Source organism: Buceros rhinoceros, unplaced genomic scaffold (genome assembly GCF_000710305.1).
Source record: "Buceros rhinoceros silvestris isolate BGI_N320 unplaced genomic scaffold, ASM71030v1 scaffold27391, whole genome shotgun sequence".
Classification (NCBI taxonomy): Eukaryota; Metazoa; Chordata; class Aves; order Bucerotiformes; family Bucerotidae; genus Buceros; species Buceros rhinoceros.
In genome coordinates this window covers 1-21,676 of record NW_010392916.1, presented here as the reverse complement: position 1 = coordinate 21,676, position 21,676 = coordinate 1, and the positions used below count along the sequence as shown (strand labels likewise).

Below are 21,676 nucleotides of genomic sequence, written 5' to 3'. Positions count from 1 at the left end.
AAAGAAACAAGATCTTTTTAGCATCTGAGATTCCTTTTGCCTTCTACTGTCCGTGGAAGCTCTTCAAAATCCCAGACCTTTTATAAAGGATTATTTAAAGAATATGAAGGTAATTAGGAGATTGACAATATTAAAATGATTGAAGTCACTCCTGGAGAAGGGGAATTTAACTGAAATCTGCAATTTCCTTCAAAGTCCAGATGATGCATCTTCAAAAATATTTTTTGGTAACATTTAATAGTAGCGTTAGGTTACTCTCTAGAAACAATTATTTTAAAATTTCAGTTGAAAAGATTTTGCAGGTATGCTCACATCCAGTAAATCATTCATGAACAGACTTTTAGAAGGGAGAAAATGCAGAGAGAATACATAATTTTGTTGTTCTAATCAAAACAAAAAGTTGTACTTACTTTGTTAGCATCTAATTAATAACTTGCAGTTTCTCTGAAGAGAACAAAGTTGTAAAATGACTGCTTTCCTGAAAAAAATCTGAATTTTATCAAGCTTCCCTATAAATCAGGAATATTTATTCAATATTCCTACTTAAAAGTCAACCACCGTTTTGGATTTGCTAGGAGTATTTTATCAATTTTATCTTGGGATATGCCCCTAATTAGCATTCTAGGAACTATATTTTTAAAGATATGTGAATATCCATGACCTCCATATTTCATCAGCCTATTCTTAGTGTGCACATCATGAGCGATCAGAATTCTGTCTTCATAGCCTTCATCAATCAGTGTACAAATCCTGCAAAAGTAAAAAGCATACCCATCAGTGAAAGGTTCTCACTCTGCAACAGCACAGAACTGAGCAGGATTCATATTTTTTACGTTACTGCACTCGGGACTGTATTATAACTGAAAATGCTTATTCTTAGGTACTCAGAAGACATATTCCTTACATTCAGTTGAAATAAAACATGTATTTTATGGAATGAAAAAACACAAAGTGGAGAAGGAAAACTCCTTCCAGCTGGCACATGACTGTGCATTCCCAGTCCCATTAAGTCCATGCAGAAATTCAAGAGCTTCAGCATCATCACCAAGCATGGGACACAGGTGTTATACACATGAGTAAGTAATGATTTCCTACGTAAACTCCTTCTAGCTAGGTTGGTTCTTGCTGCTGTCACAAAGCCAGTCCCATTACATTTGTTAATGACCAGACTCGGAGTGTGACAGGTCCTTTAAGAAGGCTGGCTCAATTGACACAACCACTTCTACATCTTTAGTTAATTCCATTTAGCAAACAAGGTTAATAAAAAATGGAAGTCGTCAATATCACAGTCCACATAGGCAGCTACCATTCGAATATGTTTCAAAGATGTTCCTTAAAGAAGAAGGTAAGTAAGAGAGGCATGGCACAGTGTTAGCATATGCCAGGAAATCAGAGCAGTTGATACTGCAGCCCACCTAAACAGACTTGGCAATATGACAGGAAGTCAGCTTGGAAAAGAAGAAATCCTTCTGGTCATTCCGTTGTAGCAAGTCTGCTACAACAAGTCCTTCTGTTCCACACTTCACTCCGGCAATGCTAACCCCGTCCTCAGCTCATTTTTTAGAATTTATTTGGTGGGTGTCTGAAACTCCTGTATTGCAGGACTGTTAAGTTTCCCACTAAGCTTCACTTTAGTTTGGCAGTAGGTTGCAGCATTAAAGGGGCAGAGACAGTTAGACCAGACCTGTAAAGTGCTTGTGCCTCGTGAAGGCACCCAATTCTATCATTTGCCAGTGCTGTGAAATTCTAATTTGTATCTTCCTTACTGTGTTTTGATCACCAAGAAAGCAAAGACTAGTTTTATAAGTAACCACACTATATTCAGAAGTCCTTACTGTCAGTTTTTATTACAACTAGTTATGAGGAGATACATGTAGAAGGATCCCATCAATATGGGCAGCAGGAAGAGGCAAGTAAGATAGAACTTGGCAAAATATTAGTTTGCATCCTTCAAAAACCCACCATAAATAGTGCCATATAGTGTATAATACTATGTAATACCATGGTATTGCAACATCACAAACATCTTCTCCATCTTGAAATACAGACCACAAGCCAACCAGAGAATAAGAGCAATGACACCGGATGGACTAAGTTCTCTGCTGACCAAACATCTTAGAATCATCTCCTTTCATATTTAGACTGTTGAGGAGGCATAAGGACTTTTATGTTCCATATTTGTTTCTGCGTTTTGCTTGTTCCTGTAAGTTTAGTCAGCACTTTCTTCTGAACCAAAGAAAAACTGACTCCAAAAAAATTCATTTTTTTACTTGTATTGGCAGTAGATTGCAGCAAAAAAATGCCTAAGCATGGCTAAACTGTGTTTGAGTAGGTATGGCATGACTACGGAAGTTTACATTTTGAATAGACAAGACTTGAACATATATTTTCCATTTGGTGTTTTCATCAACACATTTAAAGGTCAATTTACTTTCTACCTCTCCAGTGCTGTTTGACAAAAACAACCCTAAGGAGATTGCTACTGCCATCCTATGTCCCGTGTGGATGCATCAAAAGCCCCCCAAAATGCATTTATTGGCACTTCTAATTTAATACACATATTTGCATCAGACGAGAAGAGAAACTTCGTATTTTCCTCCTACAAACAGCCTGCTGCAAGAAATACTCAAATGCCAGAGAGTTTAAGGAGAGACGTCAGTGGCTGAGCAAATATCATGGATGGAATGAAAACTTTGCCACGGTTGAACAAGCACTTGTTAACCAAGGCATCACCCATTCCTCTACACACATTCCTCACAGTGCTTCTGTACTCGCTGGCTTCCAGTGGCACAGGAGACGGGAGGAGGCACAGGGGAGGGGAGCAACTTCACCCGTTCTAAATGTGAAAACTGCAGATTCACTGCAGCAGTTTAAAATACTGAGTGCAAGACTGAGAGCCCTGTTAAGAGACAGAAACGATGCCTAGTGTGAAAAGCAGCAGCAAACGCTTGGCAGTAAATGGAATAGTAACCACAGCACCTCCTTAAGAGGAGAGCAGTCTGAGAACAGAGTGAGTTTTGAGGTTAAGCTGAAGAGGGTGAGTGAACCTATGTCTGAAATGTAAGAGAAAGCTAGACAGTTACTTCATTAGTGATCAGGGATCATGAAACCATCCTCATTAAGGAGAACAAAAGAACTGTTTGTGACTCTGGAAGGAAAAAAGACACAGGCAGGATGGCACCCCACCCCTCAGAAACCTGCCACTTCACTGGACGTGAACACTGTGGACAAACAGCACAGCAGGATCACACCTCTGGACAGAGTGGAAGGAGTGAGATGCCTACTCCCAGCTGATCTGAGACAGTTTCTGCAAGGAATGCATCTCCTTGGCAATGTCTCGTGTTAGCAACAGCACAACAGATGATTTGCTCTGCGGCTGAGCTGAAACCGCATGTGCTGAGGAGAAGCAGGGAAGAGGTAACCTGCCAGTGGGGCCAGTATTTTCTCACTGTGAGTGTGAGGGGCATGGGAGTTCTGAGGAGACAGGATTATCATCCTTCAAAAGAGAGAAGGGGCAAAAGGAGAGGGGAGGAGAGGTGATAAAGTGCTTTGCAGAAAAAATTACTGGTTTTAAGGGATCAAACTCACCCAAGACAACCAATGCATTTTGCTGGGTTAGCACACTGGTGAGGAGATGTAACAGGCTCAGAGGATGCTTAGTTGCAGCACTAGGTTTCCAATACTATGTTTCAAACAATAGCCAAACCTTAACATAAATCTAGTATCTCCAGCCTTTTCTTTTTTACATTCTATATAAATGCAGTAAATTATAAAATTCAACCAGACCAGCATGGAATTAGGACTAAAAATGGAGTTAAAAAAGCTCTCGATCTTCTTCTCAAGTCACTTTCTACAACACTATGATTCTACATCTTCCTTTGCAGATAGAAAAAATTATACACGCTGCTCTGAAGATGTGACAGCAGCAGGAAAAAAAAAGTCATTACTTTAGTATGAAAAATGATGATTTTAAGAGCAAGCAGAATCACTCTGTGATGCTCTTAAAACGCACACCAATGATACTTATCTGTCAACGGCAACACTATAGCTTAAACCGCACGGAAGCAGGTACCTTGCAATTCTTTCATTGTCGCTCGGCATGTCAATGTCGGGATGGAACTGGTAGTGAAGAAATTCTGTACCAAATAGATCATACTCTAAATAGCATCCAAGCTTAGCAAATTCCAGAAGTTTCTTTGTATCAAATATGGTCCTGCAGAAACATATATAACACAAAGTCAACATCGTAACAGGAAGAAAATAATTCTCATGGAATGAGGACAGGTATTTCACAACTTGCTACTTGCGAGGAACAAAACAAATAACCTAAGATTTAATTCACCCTTTTGAAAAACAGAACTTCTGTTTGACACATGCAACTGAAGCTGATACACAGCATTGTCTTTCTCACATCATCTAGGACTTCATGCATTTAAAAAACCCCAAACGAAACCAAATCTTCCCCCATGAAATAATGAAAATATTTATGATAATCTTTAAATGGGAATGGGAAAGTTACTTACTTTTGGTATCACTAACCCTCTCAAGAGACAACCTAACAAGGAAGGACATTTAAGGAGGAGGTTAATTCATAGTGACATTTTAAAAAAAGACAATGGATTACTTACACAAGACAGATTTACTCTCCCAAAAGAGTTACAGGAGACAGCTACATCCAGGGATTGTTTCATCCATCACACACCAGCAATACACAACTTTGTCTTTAGTTTCTATTCTGTACAGTGATGTTTCTAGCTTGTCATTAGAACAGCAATATATCATTGTTTGCACTGAGATCTGGCCAGAACGCCTTAAGAAAACGCTCTCACCAAAATGTATAATGGCATGGTGAGTACCTGGGACAAGGGCTTTGCCGCAGATCTGAGAAGTGAAGGAACAAAGCTACTAAAACCCATCACTCATTTGGGAAAGAATGGCAACTGAAATAAGAGCTCTCTGGAATATATTTTTTTCTTTGAAACACTTTTACCACGAATACAAGCTATCCAAAGAAAAACAAAACCACTCAAATGATACATTATAATTTTATCTTTATCACCACAAGGCAATTTCTTTTTCTTCATCTAAGGAAAAAACAAGTTTCCACAAGAACGGCACAGTTAACTGAAAGGGCAGTGCATTTTTTCATTATTGCAGATGTGGATGTCACAAAGTAGTTTTACCCTCTACAATTACATCACAGTCTGTTGCCATGGAAATGACTGATGTCACAATTTCAATGTTGTGACTTAACAACAGGACCAAGTAGGAGGAACAGATGGGTTGAGAGAGCGAAAATCTTTTTTCATAAATGCCTGCCATCAGCAGGAGTCTAAGACTTACCAACTGTAATTAATAAAAAATGTTATTTTAAAATAAATGTTACAGTTTATAGAGATTGAACATTTACCACCAAGTGAGTTTTCACAGTGCAGATGAGGTTATTTCAGATCCAGCTCTGCTCAGTTCACAGGGAGAAAGTAGCCAAGAGTATTTAATCCTGTGCAGGTGCCAAAACTACCCAACGATATGTTTCAAAATCACAGTCAGAACAATTCCTTTTTAAAACTATTGTTAGTGTTGTACTTTTGGGGTCTCTGCCCCAACAAAGCGCAGGAGAGCTTTATTTGATCAGCCATTAGGTTCCCCGTAAGCCACATGGATGCAGTAGCACTTCCCAGATCAAATTGCTAATGTCTGTGCTGAAATGAGGTGTTTGGGCAACACTCCTACCTGAGCAGTCCTGCAGGAAAGGAGAACGAGATGGGACAAAGGGAAACATCCTGCAGTTCGGACCTCATCCATAAATCATCACAGGGACACCCACCAAACCATTATCGAGCAGGCATTCTTAACAGTCACTGTAAGTCTTCTAACAAAAGCTATTCAAGTGAATGAACTCGATCTCTACCAAGACACATTTAGTACCTTCACCCCTAATAAATGGCCAAAGCCAAGACTCAATAGCTTTTGCTTCCCAGCCTTCCCTCATAGTTTCTCTTTCTTTCGTTCTAAGGTGCTAAACTGCAAAATATGGTAGCCAGCATTTTAGTTTTATCATTTGACTGTAAATCCACCCAAAAACTACGATTTTGTCTATGTCAAAAGCAGACATGAAATATGGAGCTATGTATGAATTTATCTAACATTTAAGGGACTGGGATGCTCCCACGTGGATTCTTCTCTCTGGAGGAGACTTAAAATGTTAAATGCACATTGCAAAGCCAAACTTCACAGTAGTTTAGAGTCTATGTTACAGCAAGTGCCAACCTGAATGTGTGAAAGTAATAATAGTATAAGGAAATGTCATATTGTGCATCAGCGGCTGTTAGTGAAACTGCACCTCTGTCTTGACTGTTTTCCTGCTTCTGTTGCTTATTTTCCACTAAAAAATCACTGAATTCAACAATTTACAACAGCCTATAAGGGCAAAAACACCATAACAATGTTTATGTTGTATCAAAATGGCTACATAAGTACTGACATGTGCAGCTTGCCCAGTCCTTTCCTAAAAAGACTTAAGTAATCAGTGTTTCTTTAAAAAGGAGAGGAAAATATAGCTATAGATACAATGGAATGCAAGTAAATACATAAAGAAAGCCCATACAATTTATATATAATCAAATATAAATAACATTTCATGGCACTGAATTTCATGCTCCTAAAATCCCCAAGTAAAACACTGAGCTCTGTGTGAATACAAACCACCTGTAGCTCAGTCTGCAAACTCTTGGAGTCTATAACCATTAGAAATTTGGAACGCAGTGCTCTTGCCTGTATTACACTCACATTGAGGGCAAACAATCCAATTGCTGAGAATCATATGACCACAGTCTCGTTATTCAGCAGCTGGCCAAACTAATCAATGCTTGGACGTTTTCCATTTCACCATGAGCAACACAAGGTCACACAAAACTGATTTGGTAATAGAGGCTGCGTTTCTAAACAGGAGAGAGAAAAGCATGCCAATTCCTCTCCATGTCTGATGTGGGGGTCCTGGTTTTTGCTCTCAAGGAAACAAAAAGTTAGGTCTCTGGTCTATGCTAAGACCTATCCCAAACCCAACTACTTTATTTTTTAAGCAATATTTCTTCCATCTGGTAGCAGAACGTTAAAGATCTGCCTTCTGCTTTGATCCACAATCCAGCGAAATAGAGGAGTTCTCCATTAGCTTCTGTGAGATTTTGGTAAGCCTGTAAGAGTGGTCCCGTTTTCAAAAACTCTGGAAGCACAGCAGCTTCCTACTCATTTTGGTGAAAATTGCTCAATGTCCAATGCTTTGTAAATACAAGGATTTGTGCAGGGATATGGATTAAGGGAATTCTCACTTTTAGAAAATGTGGCTGCAATTATTCCTAATTGTGCTCCTAGGCCTTGAAAGGGAGCATTTACAATCACCAAATCTCTTTATCAATGTGAATCTAAAAGCCGATCCTAACTGCAGTGCTGGAAGCTGATCAAGCTCTATATAAGCAATTATTTTTACATCAGTAAACTTAAGGATAATTCTTCATGTTGTGATCCCAGTGTACAACAGAAGCCTAGAAATTTGCAGTGCAGCTCCCCAAAACCCCAGCTGGTCATGGCAACAGACCAACAGAAGGATGGTAGAATAGTCTGCTTACCTGTCAAGGTGAGACATGACTGTCTTTGAAGTATCAGCCCCAGCTTCCTGCAGAATGCGGATAATCTGGAAAGGTGAATCAGTGTTCCTGCCAGGATGGATGATGATGGGGCACCCAAGCTGTGACTGAGCCTGCGCTGTTGCCTGAAGCACTCTGTGTTCACTCGGAGTCAAAGGCCAGGAGCAACCTATTTCTCCCACCACACCACACTTGATGTTAGTTCCATCCGCTCCATTGAGTATCTCATCGACAATAATGCCTGTAAGCTAGAGAACAGGAAAATGAGGGGTTTGGTTATAAATACTACTTGTGTTAAATAGGATCAGATTTGGCCTACGGACACTGTGCTAGTTATGCTCCTGAGGTCTTTCTGAATATAGTTAATTAATAGTTGGGTGTGTGAAAACACTTCAGTTAAAACCCGTTTTCTTTCAACTGATGTTACGCTAGCCATTCACTAAGACCAAAATAAACACAGAAGCAAATGAATTTAACAGTATCCACTCACATGTTTGCCAGGAAAGCTGGTCTACATATAATTTCAACACTGATTTAGGCTGAGACCACTTTTTCTTTGGAAAAAAAAGTTTATTACGAAACCTGTGCGTCACACTCCTGAACTGTATCCAGAAACAATTCAATGTAATTTCTTGCAAAACAAGGGATTGGAGAATAAAGAAACCTCGTCAATCAGATTGGGAAGGGAGAAACTCCGGTTAAGATCCCGAAGAGACAAGTTCATGGCAAATCCTGCTTGTGGAAATGCGACATAAAACAACAGGAGCTCTGCTGACTTCAGAACTACAAGAACAAAGCCCAGCTGACAAAATTACAGGGTCAAAATTAGCTTGCTTTTAAAATACACATAGGCAAAAAAGACATCAGAATCTTCTAATAAAAGCAGTTTGTTATAAAAGCTTTAGTTTTTCTTTTCCAGAATAGGCCATTTATCTCTAAAGCATACATTCAGAATTGAGAGCACAAGATGGCACTGATTATGACCTTCTAACTCTTTGGCCCTGAATGTACAGGTTTTTAAGGAAGAATAAAGTGAGCAAAGGAAGAAGGGAAGTTTGCAAGCAAATCCAGGAAACTTAAAAATCCCAAACCAATTTTCAAATAAATCCCTAACTTATCTCTACTCCATACCTTGTCTCCTCAACTGTCTCATGCAACATATTCATAAATACTCGATCCATACAAAAGTCAGTCCAAGCTATTAGAATTTACAGCAGGCTTCCACCCAACAATTTATCCAAACGATCACAGACCTCCTGTTTCACGAATAACCAGTCTACCAACCATTTCTGTAGACAAGCAGATACAGAATCCCCTCCTTTCCTGAAGAACATCTCTCAAAATATCTGAATTGTCTTCATCTAATCAGAAAACATATCATCATGTCAAACTCACTGGCAAACGAGGAACCACCGGTTAGCACAGATCAGTCATTGCACAACCCCTTCTAAGTAACTAAGTACCTTCTGGACTGGATTAAGTATTGATTACCCGTTGAGTACAGGGCATCTGTGGGTCTCCAGCAGCCCACCAAATACAGAAGGGAAACCTTTGCCCCAATAAATATATTTCTATCAATTTTCAAGCAACAGAAAAATATTCAGGAAAAGTAGTACAGCCTGGGCCAGCTTGGGTACAGTGCGGTTGGCAGCACTGCTCAAGTTTTGACTGTTGATTTTTAAAATGAATTTGACTAACTTGTAAACTGTTATGGATTTAAAAAAAAATTTCTCAGCTCTGTTCATCTGCATTCACAGCCTCCTGCCTTGTAGAGTTCCCTTCCTTCTTCTATCATCACATTTTCTTAATAAAAGATGAATGAATATTTATTATTATAGGAATACCTGGGGACCTCAGTCATTATTAACACATTGTCTTAGGCACCACACCAACAATATGATGTAGACTCTGCCCTGAAAAATCTGGACAAACGGTAGAGAAGAGAGATATAGCACACAGCCGGAGCAGAGCAACTGTCCAATAAATACTGTAATTATTTATGTGTTTTAGAAGAATTCTGGGTAGTCTCATTCGGAAGCAATTAGCCAGAAAAAGAGACAAAAGAGGCAGAAGGGATATACTCTTTCCTTAAAAACAGTAAAAAGAAAAGGATAATTGGTGTTGTACCAGATGCCCACACATGGAGTACTCTATTTTCCTTTCACTGTTGCATTATAACAAATCCCCAAGAGAAAAATGGAGCTTAAAAATTGGAAATGCTGTCAGATAATCCCAGCACACACAAGTAGTGCTGGTCCAGCTATAACACACAAGCAGTAATGCTGTTCTCAAGTCTTTCACATTAAGAATTTCTAGATTTCACCTATTTTGCTGGAACTTCTCTCCAACTTTGACTCAGCCAGGGATAATTCATAGGAGAAAGACACTGAAGCAATGGTTAAGACTTACCTGCTCCACTGTCATGGCCTGCGTTTGAGTGGAGTGAGTGGAATCCACATAAAACCCAGCCCCAGCGATAATATGGACCCCAGTTTCTTCAGCAAGTTTTTTCAGAGTATTCATATCCCGACCAATTCCTGTGGTTGTGTTTTCCACAATTGTTCCACCACCTGCTGCTTTAAAATGCAACAGCTCCTCCCTCACCGCATCTGCTTCCTGATACAAAAGAAGGTTTTCTTTATGGCTGTAGGGATTTTGCTTAATCCAAAACAAGTTCTTCATTTCAATGGGCACATCAGACAGAGGCTCTTGGCCTGGAGGAGGTGGACAAAAGCAGCTGCTGTAGTTCATAGTCAAGTGTTCATGGGTCAATGTATAGCCAAGGCAGTCTGGCTCCACAGGGCCCAAGACAGTCTGTGCTTTCCCTCTCAAGGAAGGCATTTTTCTACAACAAGAGGGAAAAAACCAATCAGATTCTAAAAGAGTCTGGGAAGAAGAAAAAAGGAAACAAAAACATTTCAGAAAAAAAAAAACCCTTCCAACATGATTTCTGAATTCCCTCCTCTCTCTCGCACGTACCTACACACTGTCTGTGTTTGTTTGATGGAATGTTTTCAAACACTGTTTCTAGTAGAGTGGTCATCAAAAACAAAGCATTTACTTTACCCAACTACACTTGTATCAGTACTCCAGCAATGTAAAATCACCACATCCCAGTACAAGGGAATCTTCAACACTTTTTGTACTATAGTCAGTATCACATTAAGATAAATGTTTCCTATTTAATAATAACCTCTGTATGTTCACTTAGGATTCTCTGCTCTTCAGCAGCTGTTAAATTTTGTCAGCTTCAGTCATCAGATGGACATATTCAAGGCTGAATATTCCTTACTGGTACATTTAGTTTATTTTTCTGCATTTTCCAAAACTCAGTTCCCCTCGCACACTGAGGAAGCTGCCCATGTCTGGGCACCTTGTCTGCCCTTCTGTGCGAGGAATTTAGAAATGGGGGTGATCACCCGCTCCTTCAGCTTCAACTGGGACTCAGGTTCTCCTGTCAGCTGTGCTGTGCAGATCTGGAACAGACCAGGACGTATCCTCCAAGGCCAGCAACAGTCACTAAAGATACTGCATGCCCCCAACCAGTGGGGCAGAAGTTAAAGTGCTTTCTCCATAGGCTTCATTGGCCAAATATTTTACCACTTAAGAACAGATCTTAACCTAACAATTTATATTCATGTTTAATATGAATGAAACAATGTTATTTCTCAAAACTTCCAATGAGTGGTGACAAAGACATACACTGAGGCTACTGTCTGCAGTTGGTTCACATCAAACGCATCTACCCTGTACAAGTTTGGCCTGGCTCACTGCAGGTTAGAATTAGCTGCGGCTTTCCCCACTAGGATTTTGGGGTATTTTTTTCTTTTGGGAGTGGAGGTAGTCTTCTTCATTTATGTGCCATATTAACATTAAACATAGCTGACTACCCAGCTCATGTTCGATCTTCCTGATGCTAGTTGCAAAGGCTTGAGGATATATAGTTTTAATCACTAGTCAACCAAAATCATCAGTTATGAAACAAAATACATGTTTAATCATGTCCAGAGGACAGGACTAACTAGAGCATGCATTATTGATTAAAGAGAGAGGTCTTCCCCATTTCTGACTCTGTTTTTAGTGAATAATATCATAAACATGGGTTTGTTACGGGTGAAACCCTCAGAGGACATTTTCCTTTTAACTGCTGAAGTTAATCTACCAGGATGACAGAAAAACTGAAATCTGAAGGGCACTGAACTCTACATATCAAAGGGCACAAGAACGTCAAGATCTCTTTGGGGATACTTTCATCTCACGATGAAGCAGTCGCTGTCAGAGTACCAATGTACTAAAGTCAGCCAGCCCCTGCAAAAGGCAGATACCACCTGCCTAGTGAAGTCTGTAGTGCTGGCAGTTACTTTAATACAGAAACCTCACCATCCACAAGAAAGAGAAAGGACTGATGGACTATGTTTCCTTGCCGTGTGTAAAAGCAGAATTAGGAATAACTGTTCTTTTATGAATTTCATTTCTAGACTACTGTGTTGACTTGTTTGAGAAGGCAGAAGAATAATTACTCTTATAGAACAGACTGCCGGCTGACTAATATAATGATTTACTTTTTGCCAAATAAATTAAGTGCATGGTTTCACAAAATATTATTCTTAAGCAAATAATTCAAAGCAAAATACCTGTCTTAGTCAGAAACTGCTGCTAGCTGCAAGTCAATTAAGTTGTCCAACCTAGTCATTGATTAGTCACTGATTCTATCCTTGAACAAAGGTGGTCTCTGCAGTGCAACCCACTATTTTGAAGAAAGTCCAATGATCTGAGTCATTCTTATATGCACAGCAAAGAGACTAACATAATTCTAAGTTAATTGTATTACTTTTTGTCTTAGTCAGAAACTGCTGCTAGCTGCAAGTCAATTAAGTTGTCCAACCTAGTCATTGATTAGTCACTGATTCTATCCTTGAACAAAGGTGGTCTCTGCAGTGCAACCCACTATTTTGAAGAAAGTCCAATGATCTGAGTCATTCTTATATGCACAGCAAAGAGACTAACATAATTCTAAGTTAATTGTATTACTTTTGCTTTGTCTTTTCCTTTTTTTTTTTTTTTAGTGTTAAATATCTACACTCTGGTATTCAGTAAAATCCTCACAGCATAGAGTGATAACTGCTCTCTGCATTGGAGACACACTTTTCTTTCCCTGTGTTCATTAACAATTTTCAAATTCATTTATTAAGTTAGCAAAACAAACTTACGTAGATATTTTGTTATATAATTAAATACGTAAGGATTGAAATTCTTTTGATAAAACTTGATGCAAATCAATTAGTCTGTTTCCTTAACAAGCTTCCACTTATTTTTTTTAATTTAATAACGCAGTTTCTCAAAAAAGCCACTTGAACTGAATGTGAATTTTTGCTCACTTTCAGATTATTACTTTGATAAAAAGTTGGCTTTCAACATTTGTTCCCACTAATTCCTTTTCAACACATTTAATTTAGATTACCCTCAATTATCCTGGACCACCCAATGCAAACCCCCACTACGGTTGTGTGTGTGAGGTCTTCTTGTAGCCTGAGTCTGCTGTCTTCTGATTTATAACAGCAGGAAACATCTAAAATTACCAGTTCCAGTGCCAGGTTTCTCTTGTAGCAGATACCAATCTGCTGATTTTTAGGCTCTAGACTTCAGATTATAGCACACATACAAAGTTTACAAAACCAATGCCTATTATTGAACCTTTAGATTGAGGCCAGGGATTTTTGTAAATATAAGCTGCATCACAAAAATGGAAACTGACACGAACAGCACTTAAAGTGGGCCTAACTTTTATCCGCATGAAAAATATGATTAATATTAATGTCTGTGTCTGCTTACTAACACAGTTTTAGAAACCCACTGCTTTTAATAAAAAAATCATGAAAAATAAAGACAGCCAACAACTACTGACTGGAATTATTTTTAAAACAACTGTCCTGATATCTCCCCTTCTGTCATTTACAGAGACAGCATGCCCTGACTATGCTACAATGATACATTATTCTTAATAAGATTCACCTGATGGAACCAGAATTTAATTAGTGTCTTTAAAATAAATTTTAGGTGCACGCAGCTTTTAAATGGAATAAGGACTGCTGCTTAATTTAAGCATGTGTACATTACTACAGAAATCAAGGTTTGCTTGCTTTACTAATGACTTGCATGCCATGTTTTACAGAGAACTTTCTTCTGAGAAAGTTTTTTTCTTTCATATGCCAAGGACTGCATTCGTATCACCTCATTTAGCCATCTAAAATGATGTATGTCTTCTACAGAATAATCATCCAGACCATTTTCATAGTGGAGATGGAAAGACATGTCCAGGGGTAACTCATCCAGCCTGTTTTGAATGCTTGTGCTAGGACAGGACAAGTCACTTTCTGTAGAGTCAGCCTCCTTGCATGGACTACAGAGGGAGCCAAGAACCAATCCTGGGCAAGACAAGCGTATTGTAGATCGTCCTGCATAAGACATATGAATTTTATATCCTGAATCTTAACCCGGTCTGAGGCGAGAAGAGGTGCCAATTCCTATGTCAAAAGATAAACACGAAGACTCTTATCTGGCAAAACCAAGTATTTTGGTTGTGGAAATCACTAATTTATGCTGTGGTACTGCCAAGGTGCTTCTGCTTCTTCTCTGCTCCAGGTGCTGTATGAACACAGAAATTAATGCTATTTCCTGAAAATTACATATTCAGATAAAAAGAAAATGAGAATTGCTTCAAGATATAAGCAAAATTTGTATTACTTATCAACAGTCTTGAAACAATATCCTAACATTGCTGTAATAAACTCTGGAAAAACTTTCACAGCCACCAATTGTACAGTGTATAAAATACGACTCTCACCGTTAGCCAACTATTAAACACTGGTGAAGTAAATATTTCTCCTAGATGTACTGTTAAGAGAAAAGAGACTCACTGCTAAAAAGGTCACAGTACGGCACTCCTGACTGGTAAACACTCCACTGAGTTCAGTAGATGTTTTGCCTGAATACTGATGACAAGATTTGTCTTTCCACTTTTCCCATCTGAAACTTGCACTTCAGTCATTGTGTCATTTTAATGGTCTTGTAATGGGAAGTCTCCCTAGGTTTGGATTAGATGCTTCCTACAGTAATCTCATATTGCTGAAACATTATAATTGCATAAACACCATTTCCATATGCTAACACCACATTTGTTTTGATTCGGTAAGCACATTTTAATGGTATTAGCACAGATTCTCTATAGACTTGTATGGGAATAATTTTATTGTCATTACACTACAATGTGAGATTACAGTGACGCTAAATCTAGATTGCTGTGACACAAGATTTACCAAAAAAAAAAAGGCAAAAGAATGGCTCAATAGGTATTTATTATCTTCAGAAAAAGTTAAACACAGTTGCCATTTAGAAACAAGGGCTGCCTGGCTGCACCAAGAGGAAGTGGGTCTTTCCTCTATAACCATGCAGTCCTAGGAAATGTGAGATAGCACAGGTTTGCTATATATTTACAGATGGAGGAAATACTTTGAGCATTCAATTCTACTGTGAGCAACCTCTACACAGCACGGAAAACCCCCAAATTATATCTGTAGTATATCACCATTAGCTAGTCTATGCTGTGTTATCTCACCATTCCCCACTTGTATACACTTTGTGACAAGGGAAAAAGCTAGCAAGACAAAGGAAGAGGAGAGGCAGAGAGCAGAACACAGGTAGTCCATGTCAGGAATAATTAAAAAAACCCCACAAAACAACTTCTTTCTCTCTTCCCCATTCTTCTGACAACCCTGTAGAAGTTTAGTGGGTGGAAGGAACTCAATACTGCCAGCATGGTTCTTCCTCTTTGCCATCAGACAAGCAAGTTTTCTAGCTTCTCTGACAGATGGGTGCTAGATCTACTCTATTTTCTTCAAAAACTTACTCAGAAGTGCTACTTACAGGACAAACATGCCTGAAATCCTCAGCTCGCTCTCATACATTGGTTTCAGTAAGCATGGCTTTTTTGCTCATGTGCAGCATGAGGGCACTGCAGCTACGAGGGCTGTGGAGCAGAGTTCACCACAACTGGCTGGGTGAGAGCAGCAGTAGGACTGAACCTGCACCTGCTCCAGGACAGACGCAGATTCACCTGTCATTTAGTCCAGCAATTTCCTTTGCATCAATGTTTGCAAAGGTGTCCCAAGAGCTTGCGATGCCATACTCCTACATGGGCACTCTTACAGCACCAATAGTTGCCTCCGTGTTGCACAAGCGAACAGCTCATCTCATATTCGTTTGGGGTTATTTTGTCCAAGAAACAGAACTCGGAAACAGGGTAAGAGTACTGTGGAAAAATTAAGGTTTCTGGGCAAACTCCCGTCTCTTCTGCAGAAATGGCAGATACGCTACTCTGAAGGTGACAGAGCTTATTCTTGTTAAAGTCATAATTGTTCTTCCCTGTCTTCAGAACTGACATTGTTCAGAAGCTACACTGGTCTTTTTGCTTTCCCAATTGGAACTATGAGATTATCACTATTTGCTGAACTTCACACTATCTCAGAAAAATGAGCCAAGGAAAACAATTTTTTCTATTCAGAGGCAATGTGTTGCCTTTTTCCCCCCCACTACCTTCATACTCTGTTAATTAAAAAAACCCAAACAAGTATCATGACAGATTTTCATTGCATGGCCCCTTGCCTGGTGCAGAAGAGCACTAAGGGGGCAAGAGCATGCTAATACTTCCGCGAGCATCAACACAGAGGCAAGGCTTTGTGCCCTAAAGATCAATGTCATACAGGAAATTTTTCATACTTTGACTAAAGCTCTTCTCAGAGATAAGGAGAATACTTACATTGCCCCTCTTCTACGAGAATTCCTGTCTAACCCCATATCAGCATATGTTGCAGCTCTTCCCTTAAAGGGGGACCTGCAGTTTTCCGTCTTTGGGTGGCTATATTTTCACACAGTAAGTAAGAAATGCACCATTTCAGATATGTATAATCTCTCAACTTGGTAGAAATTGGCCAACAGGTTCAAAACCTAGACAACTCTTGGAGGAAATACTGAAAAAGCATCACCTACCCCTAACTTTCCACAATTTTTCCTGAAACACACTGTTCTGGAGATACTCGGAATAGTGGATTAATGCTGTGGCCTTCAATGACCTATTTCCTTAAGAAGCCAAGCTAAAAGAAGTGCTAGATATTGCTTTTTACTAGATTTTCTATGTATGCTTTGTGCAACCAAAAAACTTTTACACTACGGAAGTGAAAAGGACTACTGTAAGACTTTATATAAAGTTACAATATGTACTACAAAAACAATTTTAGCAGAGCTTTAGCCAAGCTATATTATATAACCCACAATGATAGAGAAAAGTACCAGCAAAATATGCATGTACACACACCACAGCAGCCACGTTGCTTGAGTGGCACTGGCAGTTTTACAACCTAAAAGCAAAGCCACTTAAAATTTTAAGAGAAATTAAAAACCACTATTACACATATGTGAAAGGTCAGTATATTGACTCCCTGCCTTCAGAACCTCCAAAAAGCACACTCTGGGGTGAGGAACTGGGCAAGGGAGAAGCAAAGCTTTTAATTGTTCACTGAAAGGGTGAAAATTCTTACTGTGTATTCCCTCCACTGCTCGGCTACTGGCAGACAGATAGACCTTCCAGCTTCACAGGGTTTGAGAGTCACATTCTTTACCATAGCTAGGCTTTGAGACAGACCTGCATAAACCAGATTTCTTCCTTATAGTTGAACAGCCACACCAGAACGAAGTGCAGCCTCACATATCGATTTCACTGTATGGCAGTGCCTTTGGGATCGAAGCAAGCACATGTGGTCTGCACAGAACCACATATGTACGCATACAGTGACTTTCCCCAGAGGCAGTCTAAGCCAATTGATATGTTCTGTGTAGAATTTTTTTTCAATGTGGTTAAAGTTCAGTGGCTGTGAACAGAATAGTCAGACTTTTATTTTACCTTATTTCTGTGCAGATAAAAGTCTCAAAATCTATGCTTCTCTGAGCAAAGTCACATTGAAGTTTTCCTTCCTCAGAGAGATCTGAGATCAACAGCCCCATAACTGTTTTTTTAATCAACATCTCCTTTGGAAGAACTTCAGGGGATTTTACATTTTGGGCAGCTTCCAAAATTACTCCTGATAAAAGGTCAGATAAAAATTCTCCCCTAGGGTCCAACATTAAATTAATTATATTTTACATGCACACATAGTGTTTTTAGGCCAAAAATCAGAACTGAAGTCACATTATGCTATATGCAAATATAAGCTGAGTCCTGCATGTTGATACATACATTTGTATTCTTAAGCCTGAACAGAATCACATTTGCTTTTCACGGATGCTGGGCTATAAGCACACACTCCCTTTCTTGCCAAGACAACAAAATACAGGAAAAAAGTCTGTGCTTTTCAGGAATGTGTGTCCCATCTTCATTCTCTCTAAATTCCAAATCTGAAACAAGCATACATCTAACTCTACACCTACTGTTACTCTCATTGTCTTTAATAGGTTTTCTCTCTACTAAGATCACATACGCTTAAATATTTTCACATGACCTTAAACATTTCAGTGTGTTGGATGAAGCATTACCACACTAGTATGGCACTATCACCAAAAGCCACGACAAATCACTCTATGGATCTTTACATCCAGAAATAAAGATAAAAAGGATGGAGGTCTAAGACACCAAAGTACAGACATCATCCTTCTCACCACACAAATCTAAGCAGTGGAAGAATGATGCTCATTACCACCTCCTCATCAAGACTCCACATTACCAGGTAGAAAAATTCAGATGAATCAACCCCAAGGCCAGCTTCACAGGAGAAGGTACCAATCACTGATCCACTGAGACTTGTGAAGCCATGCACTGTGGAAGAACAGTGTGGAGATGGGGCTTAGTGCCTCATTCAGGTTTGCAGGCTGCAGCAACTGGGATAAGCTGAGACATCCAGAAAACCATGTTCTTTATTAGTGAGGGATGGGCTTAGATGCACAGAACTAAATTCAGTTTCCCACTACTGCAAACAACAGTATCCCAAAACTTGCAACCAATCTGAGGACTCACCAGAAAAAAAATACCCCGAGAAGAGCCTTTACAGTTTCCACTGTGCCTGTTCCCTGTGGCTGTCTCAGGAAATGGAAGCCGTATGCCCTTCTCAAGGTCCACTTCGGCTCTAACGAGAAACTAGCCCACGCAAGAGAAGTTAATGTGAGTCAGAGGAAAGCTTAAAGCTTTCACCTTTGAGACTGCCTTTGGTCAGTGGTCAAAGTCAAATGACCTCTTGCTTGTACAAGTCCTCTTTTAAGTTCTTACCCTTGGCTGGGTACAATAGCAGAACAGCCAGAACAACCAACACACACAAGCTGACAAGACTGTCAGGTGTTCCGCATGTCCTTCTGCTTTCTTTCCAGGTATTGCTGAATCTTCACTTTTAACAAGAACTGGACACAGAACCCTGCCACTGTTTTGTCTTTTTGTATCACAGTATTTCTGAAAGAAGACACAAACTCAGGATTTTTGTTCTGGAAACTACTAATTATCATTTGTTTGGTTGTTTTTTTTTTTTTTAAAATCCACTACCCAGCATGAAATGAATAACAAAGAAGCAAGTTCTGCAATAAAGTTTACAACCTACAAAGTGTTCAAGCAGTTAAGACCTGTTGAACATCACCAGACACATCTGTCAGAAGGTACACAAATCACAGCAAAAAAAAAGTTAAATTCCTTTCATTTGGTGCCTAGTCCTCACTACAGTGACTCTGGAGAGGCAAAGACAACTGTGGGATAAAACAATTCTCCTTTTACACTTTGAGGTAAGATGCGAGATCCTGAAAGAGCAGAAAGAGCAGATGACAGACCATCCTTCTTGGTCCTCCCTCCTCCACAGAATTTACTTTAGGAAAAACTCTGTGGCTTTGGTTCCACGCAAAACTAAGGTTTCAGAATATCCCCAAGAAGTGATTCTACATGTTTCTGAGATCTGCCTGAAATGGTTTAGTTAAAACTGTCATATAAGAGGTGACAGTGGTGGTGGTAGTCTTTCCTCTTACTTTCTTCTTCTGAAAAATATCCCAGTCATTGCTAGGATAAAATGCCTTTCTTGGATTATTACCCACATACATATTACTATCAGACCAAAGGCATGGCCACTGATTAGAAAATTCTGAGGAAGTTTTCTAATTTGTGGCCAGAAAATGATGTTAAAGCAGAAAACCTACCCTACCAGTTTTGAGAAAAAGATGACATTTCTTTTTAGAACTAGAGGGATGGGAGACTCTTTCCAGTACAGCTGGTATTGGAAGGACTTGTATATTACCAGAAATACAGAAAAATCTAAGTTCAAAACTCCTCTGAACCAAACCAGGGACTTGAACCTTAGGTTCCTACAACTTAGATGGATTTCTGATCCTCTCCCTACCAGGCAGGTTGTCAGACTGATGCACGCAGAAGCGTCTCTTCTCTGTTTTCACAAAACCTTAAGAAGTCTTGGCTTCAGCTTACTGAAAAAATGAAATTTGTTCGGTATTTCAAGTTTTGAAAGACAAAGAAAATATTTTAGATCTACATCAAGTATATAAATAAATAAAACCCAAAGAATGTTCCGAGAAATAGTCCTTTAATAAACACGGAACTTGCTGTGCCATATGCTTCACTATATATTGATTTGTATACATGAGGAGCACGCTGATGGCTGCCTAACCACAGAGGGAAGCAGCGACACTTGTTCGTGCTCCACCACACATTAATAAGTTAGCACTGGTCACCTATATGAAATGTAATTAAGCATCTGAATGCCATTGTTGCCACCTTTGATTATAACTACAAAAATGAATGTGACGATGGTGACATGACGCAAATATTATGTCTGTTAAATTCCAAAACATGAGAGGCATTCATAATAATAGATGACACTTACATAGTCTTTCATATAACAATCCCAAAGTACCTGACAAAATGATACAAAACTATCTATTAGAAACATTGCTTCACCCATCACTGAAACACAGCCCCCAGCAGAAAGAAGCCAACAGCCTTTAAACACTACAGAACATATTACAATAGAGGACACTGAATAATGTATCCAGTATAAAGCACACGGGAATTCCAGACAAGCAAAACACAATTTTCCAAAAGCAAGTTACCTCCAGCTAAAAATTCGTTTCATTCAGGAGTTATCACAAGCATCTAGCATCATCCTTAACAACAGAACACACTAAAAATTAAAAAATTATACCTACAAGTTTCTTATGAGATTATATACACATTCATGTACTTGCTAGGCAAAAGGATGCTCATTTGGGTTCCTCACCAACAGGACTTGTATGCTTCAACTTGGGCCTAAGTTTACCAGAACACACGACCTACTGCAGAAGGGTTGTCTAATGCCCAAGGCCACTGCTGAGCAGAGGCATGGCTACAGTGCTGAAGCACGCCTGGCAGAGAGGACCCGAACCTCCCTCACTCGGAACCAGCACTGCTCTCCAAAGCTTGCCACATTGATGCAAGGGGAGGAGAAAGCAGGGCATCTGCTGCATCTGTGTCTTGTGAAAGGCAGCACGCATCAGGCCACAGAGAAAATGCATGGTGTATGGATCCCAACAAAGCTTGCAGGCAAGTCTGGAGCTTTACTGTTGAGCCTTGTCAAACTTAAGCAACTCGAAGCATCTTGCAGAGGGCTGCGGGTGCTTCCAGATGGAAAGGCAGCTGAAGGCAGGCTTGGATTGAGGCATTTGTTCCTTCATAGAGCCGCCCTCGGGGACTGACGGGAGAGGAATACTAGAGAGGATGCAGTTCCAATATTTGACAACATATGACTGTACAAATATTAAATACCAGCACTAATAATAGCAGCATAGCTGCACTCACACGGTGAAGATCGCCTGAGCTCTGCTGTGAAATGCTTTTCCAGAAAGGAAAGGTATTGATCACCGCAAGCGCCAGGCCTGGTGCGGGTCTCCCTGCTGGTGCCCTGCCTGCCCCAGCGTCCCTGTCCCGGCCACGATCTCCCTACCCGTCCCGTCCCCGCTTCGCCCAC

At 39.7% G+C, this 21,676-nt stretch overlaps 1 protein-coding gene across 2 annotated transcripts; it reads right to left on the bottom strand.

Annotated features, from left to right (window-relative positions):
* Nucleotides 1-539: 539 nt before the first annotated feature.
* On the bottom strand, nt 540-10,524 carry PTER (phosphotriesterase related). 2 transcript variants are annotated; one of them, XM_010144678.1, is made up of 4 exons: nt 10,053-10,524; nt 7,626-7,891; nt 4,073-4,213; nt 540-750 (listed from the first exon to the last, which is right to left on the bottom strand). In XM_010144678.1, exons 1-4 carry the CDS (start codon nt 10,482-10,484, stop codon nt 540-542), a joined length of 1,050 nt encoding a protein of 349 aa, XP_010142980.1. In that variant the 5' UTR covers nt 10,485-10,524. The 2 variants fall into 2 exon arrangements, with proteins under 2 accessions (XP_010142980.1, XP_010142981.1); XM_010144679.1 differs by lacking the exon at nt 4,073-4,213 and having other exon boundaries at nt 10,053-10,484.
* Between the last annotated feature and the right edge of the window lie 11,152 nt (nt 10,525-21,676).

Excerpts from the sequence above, each read along its gene's own strand:
- PTER (XM_010144678.1), bottom strand. The coding sequence starts at position 10,484 with ATGCCTTCCTTGAGAGGGAAAGCACAGACTGTCTTGGGCCCTGTGGAG. Across the intron at positions 4,214-7,625 it reads GTCATGTCTCACCTTGACAG|GACCATATTTGATACAAAGA; the intron begins GTAAGCAGACTA and ends ATGTTTCTGCAG. Across the intron at positions 751-4,072 it reads GACAATGAAAGAATTGCAAG|GATTTGTACACTGATTGATG; the intron begins GTACCTGCTTCC and ends TTACTTTTGCAG.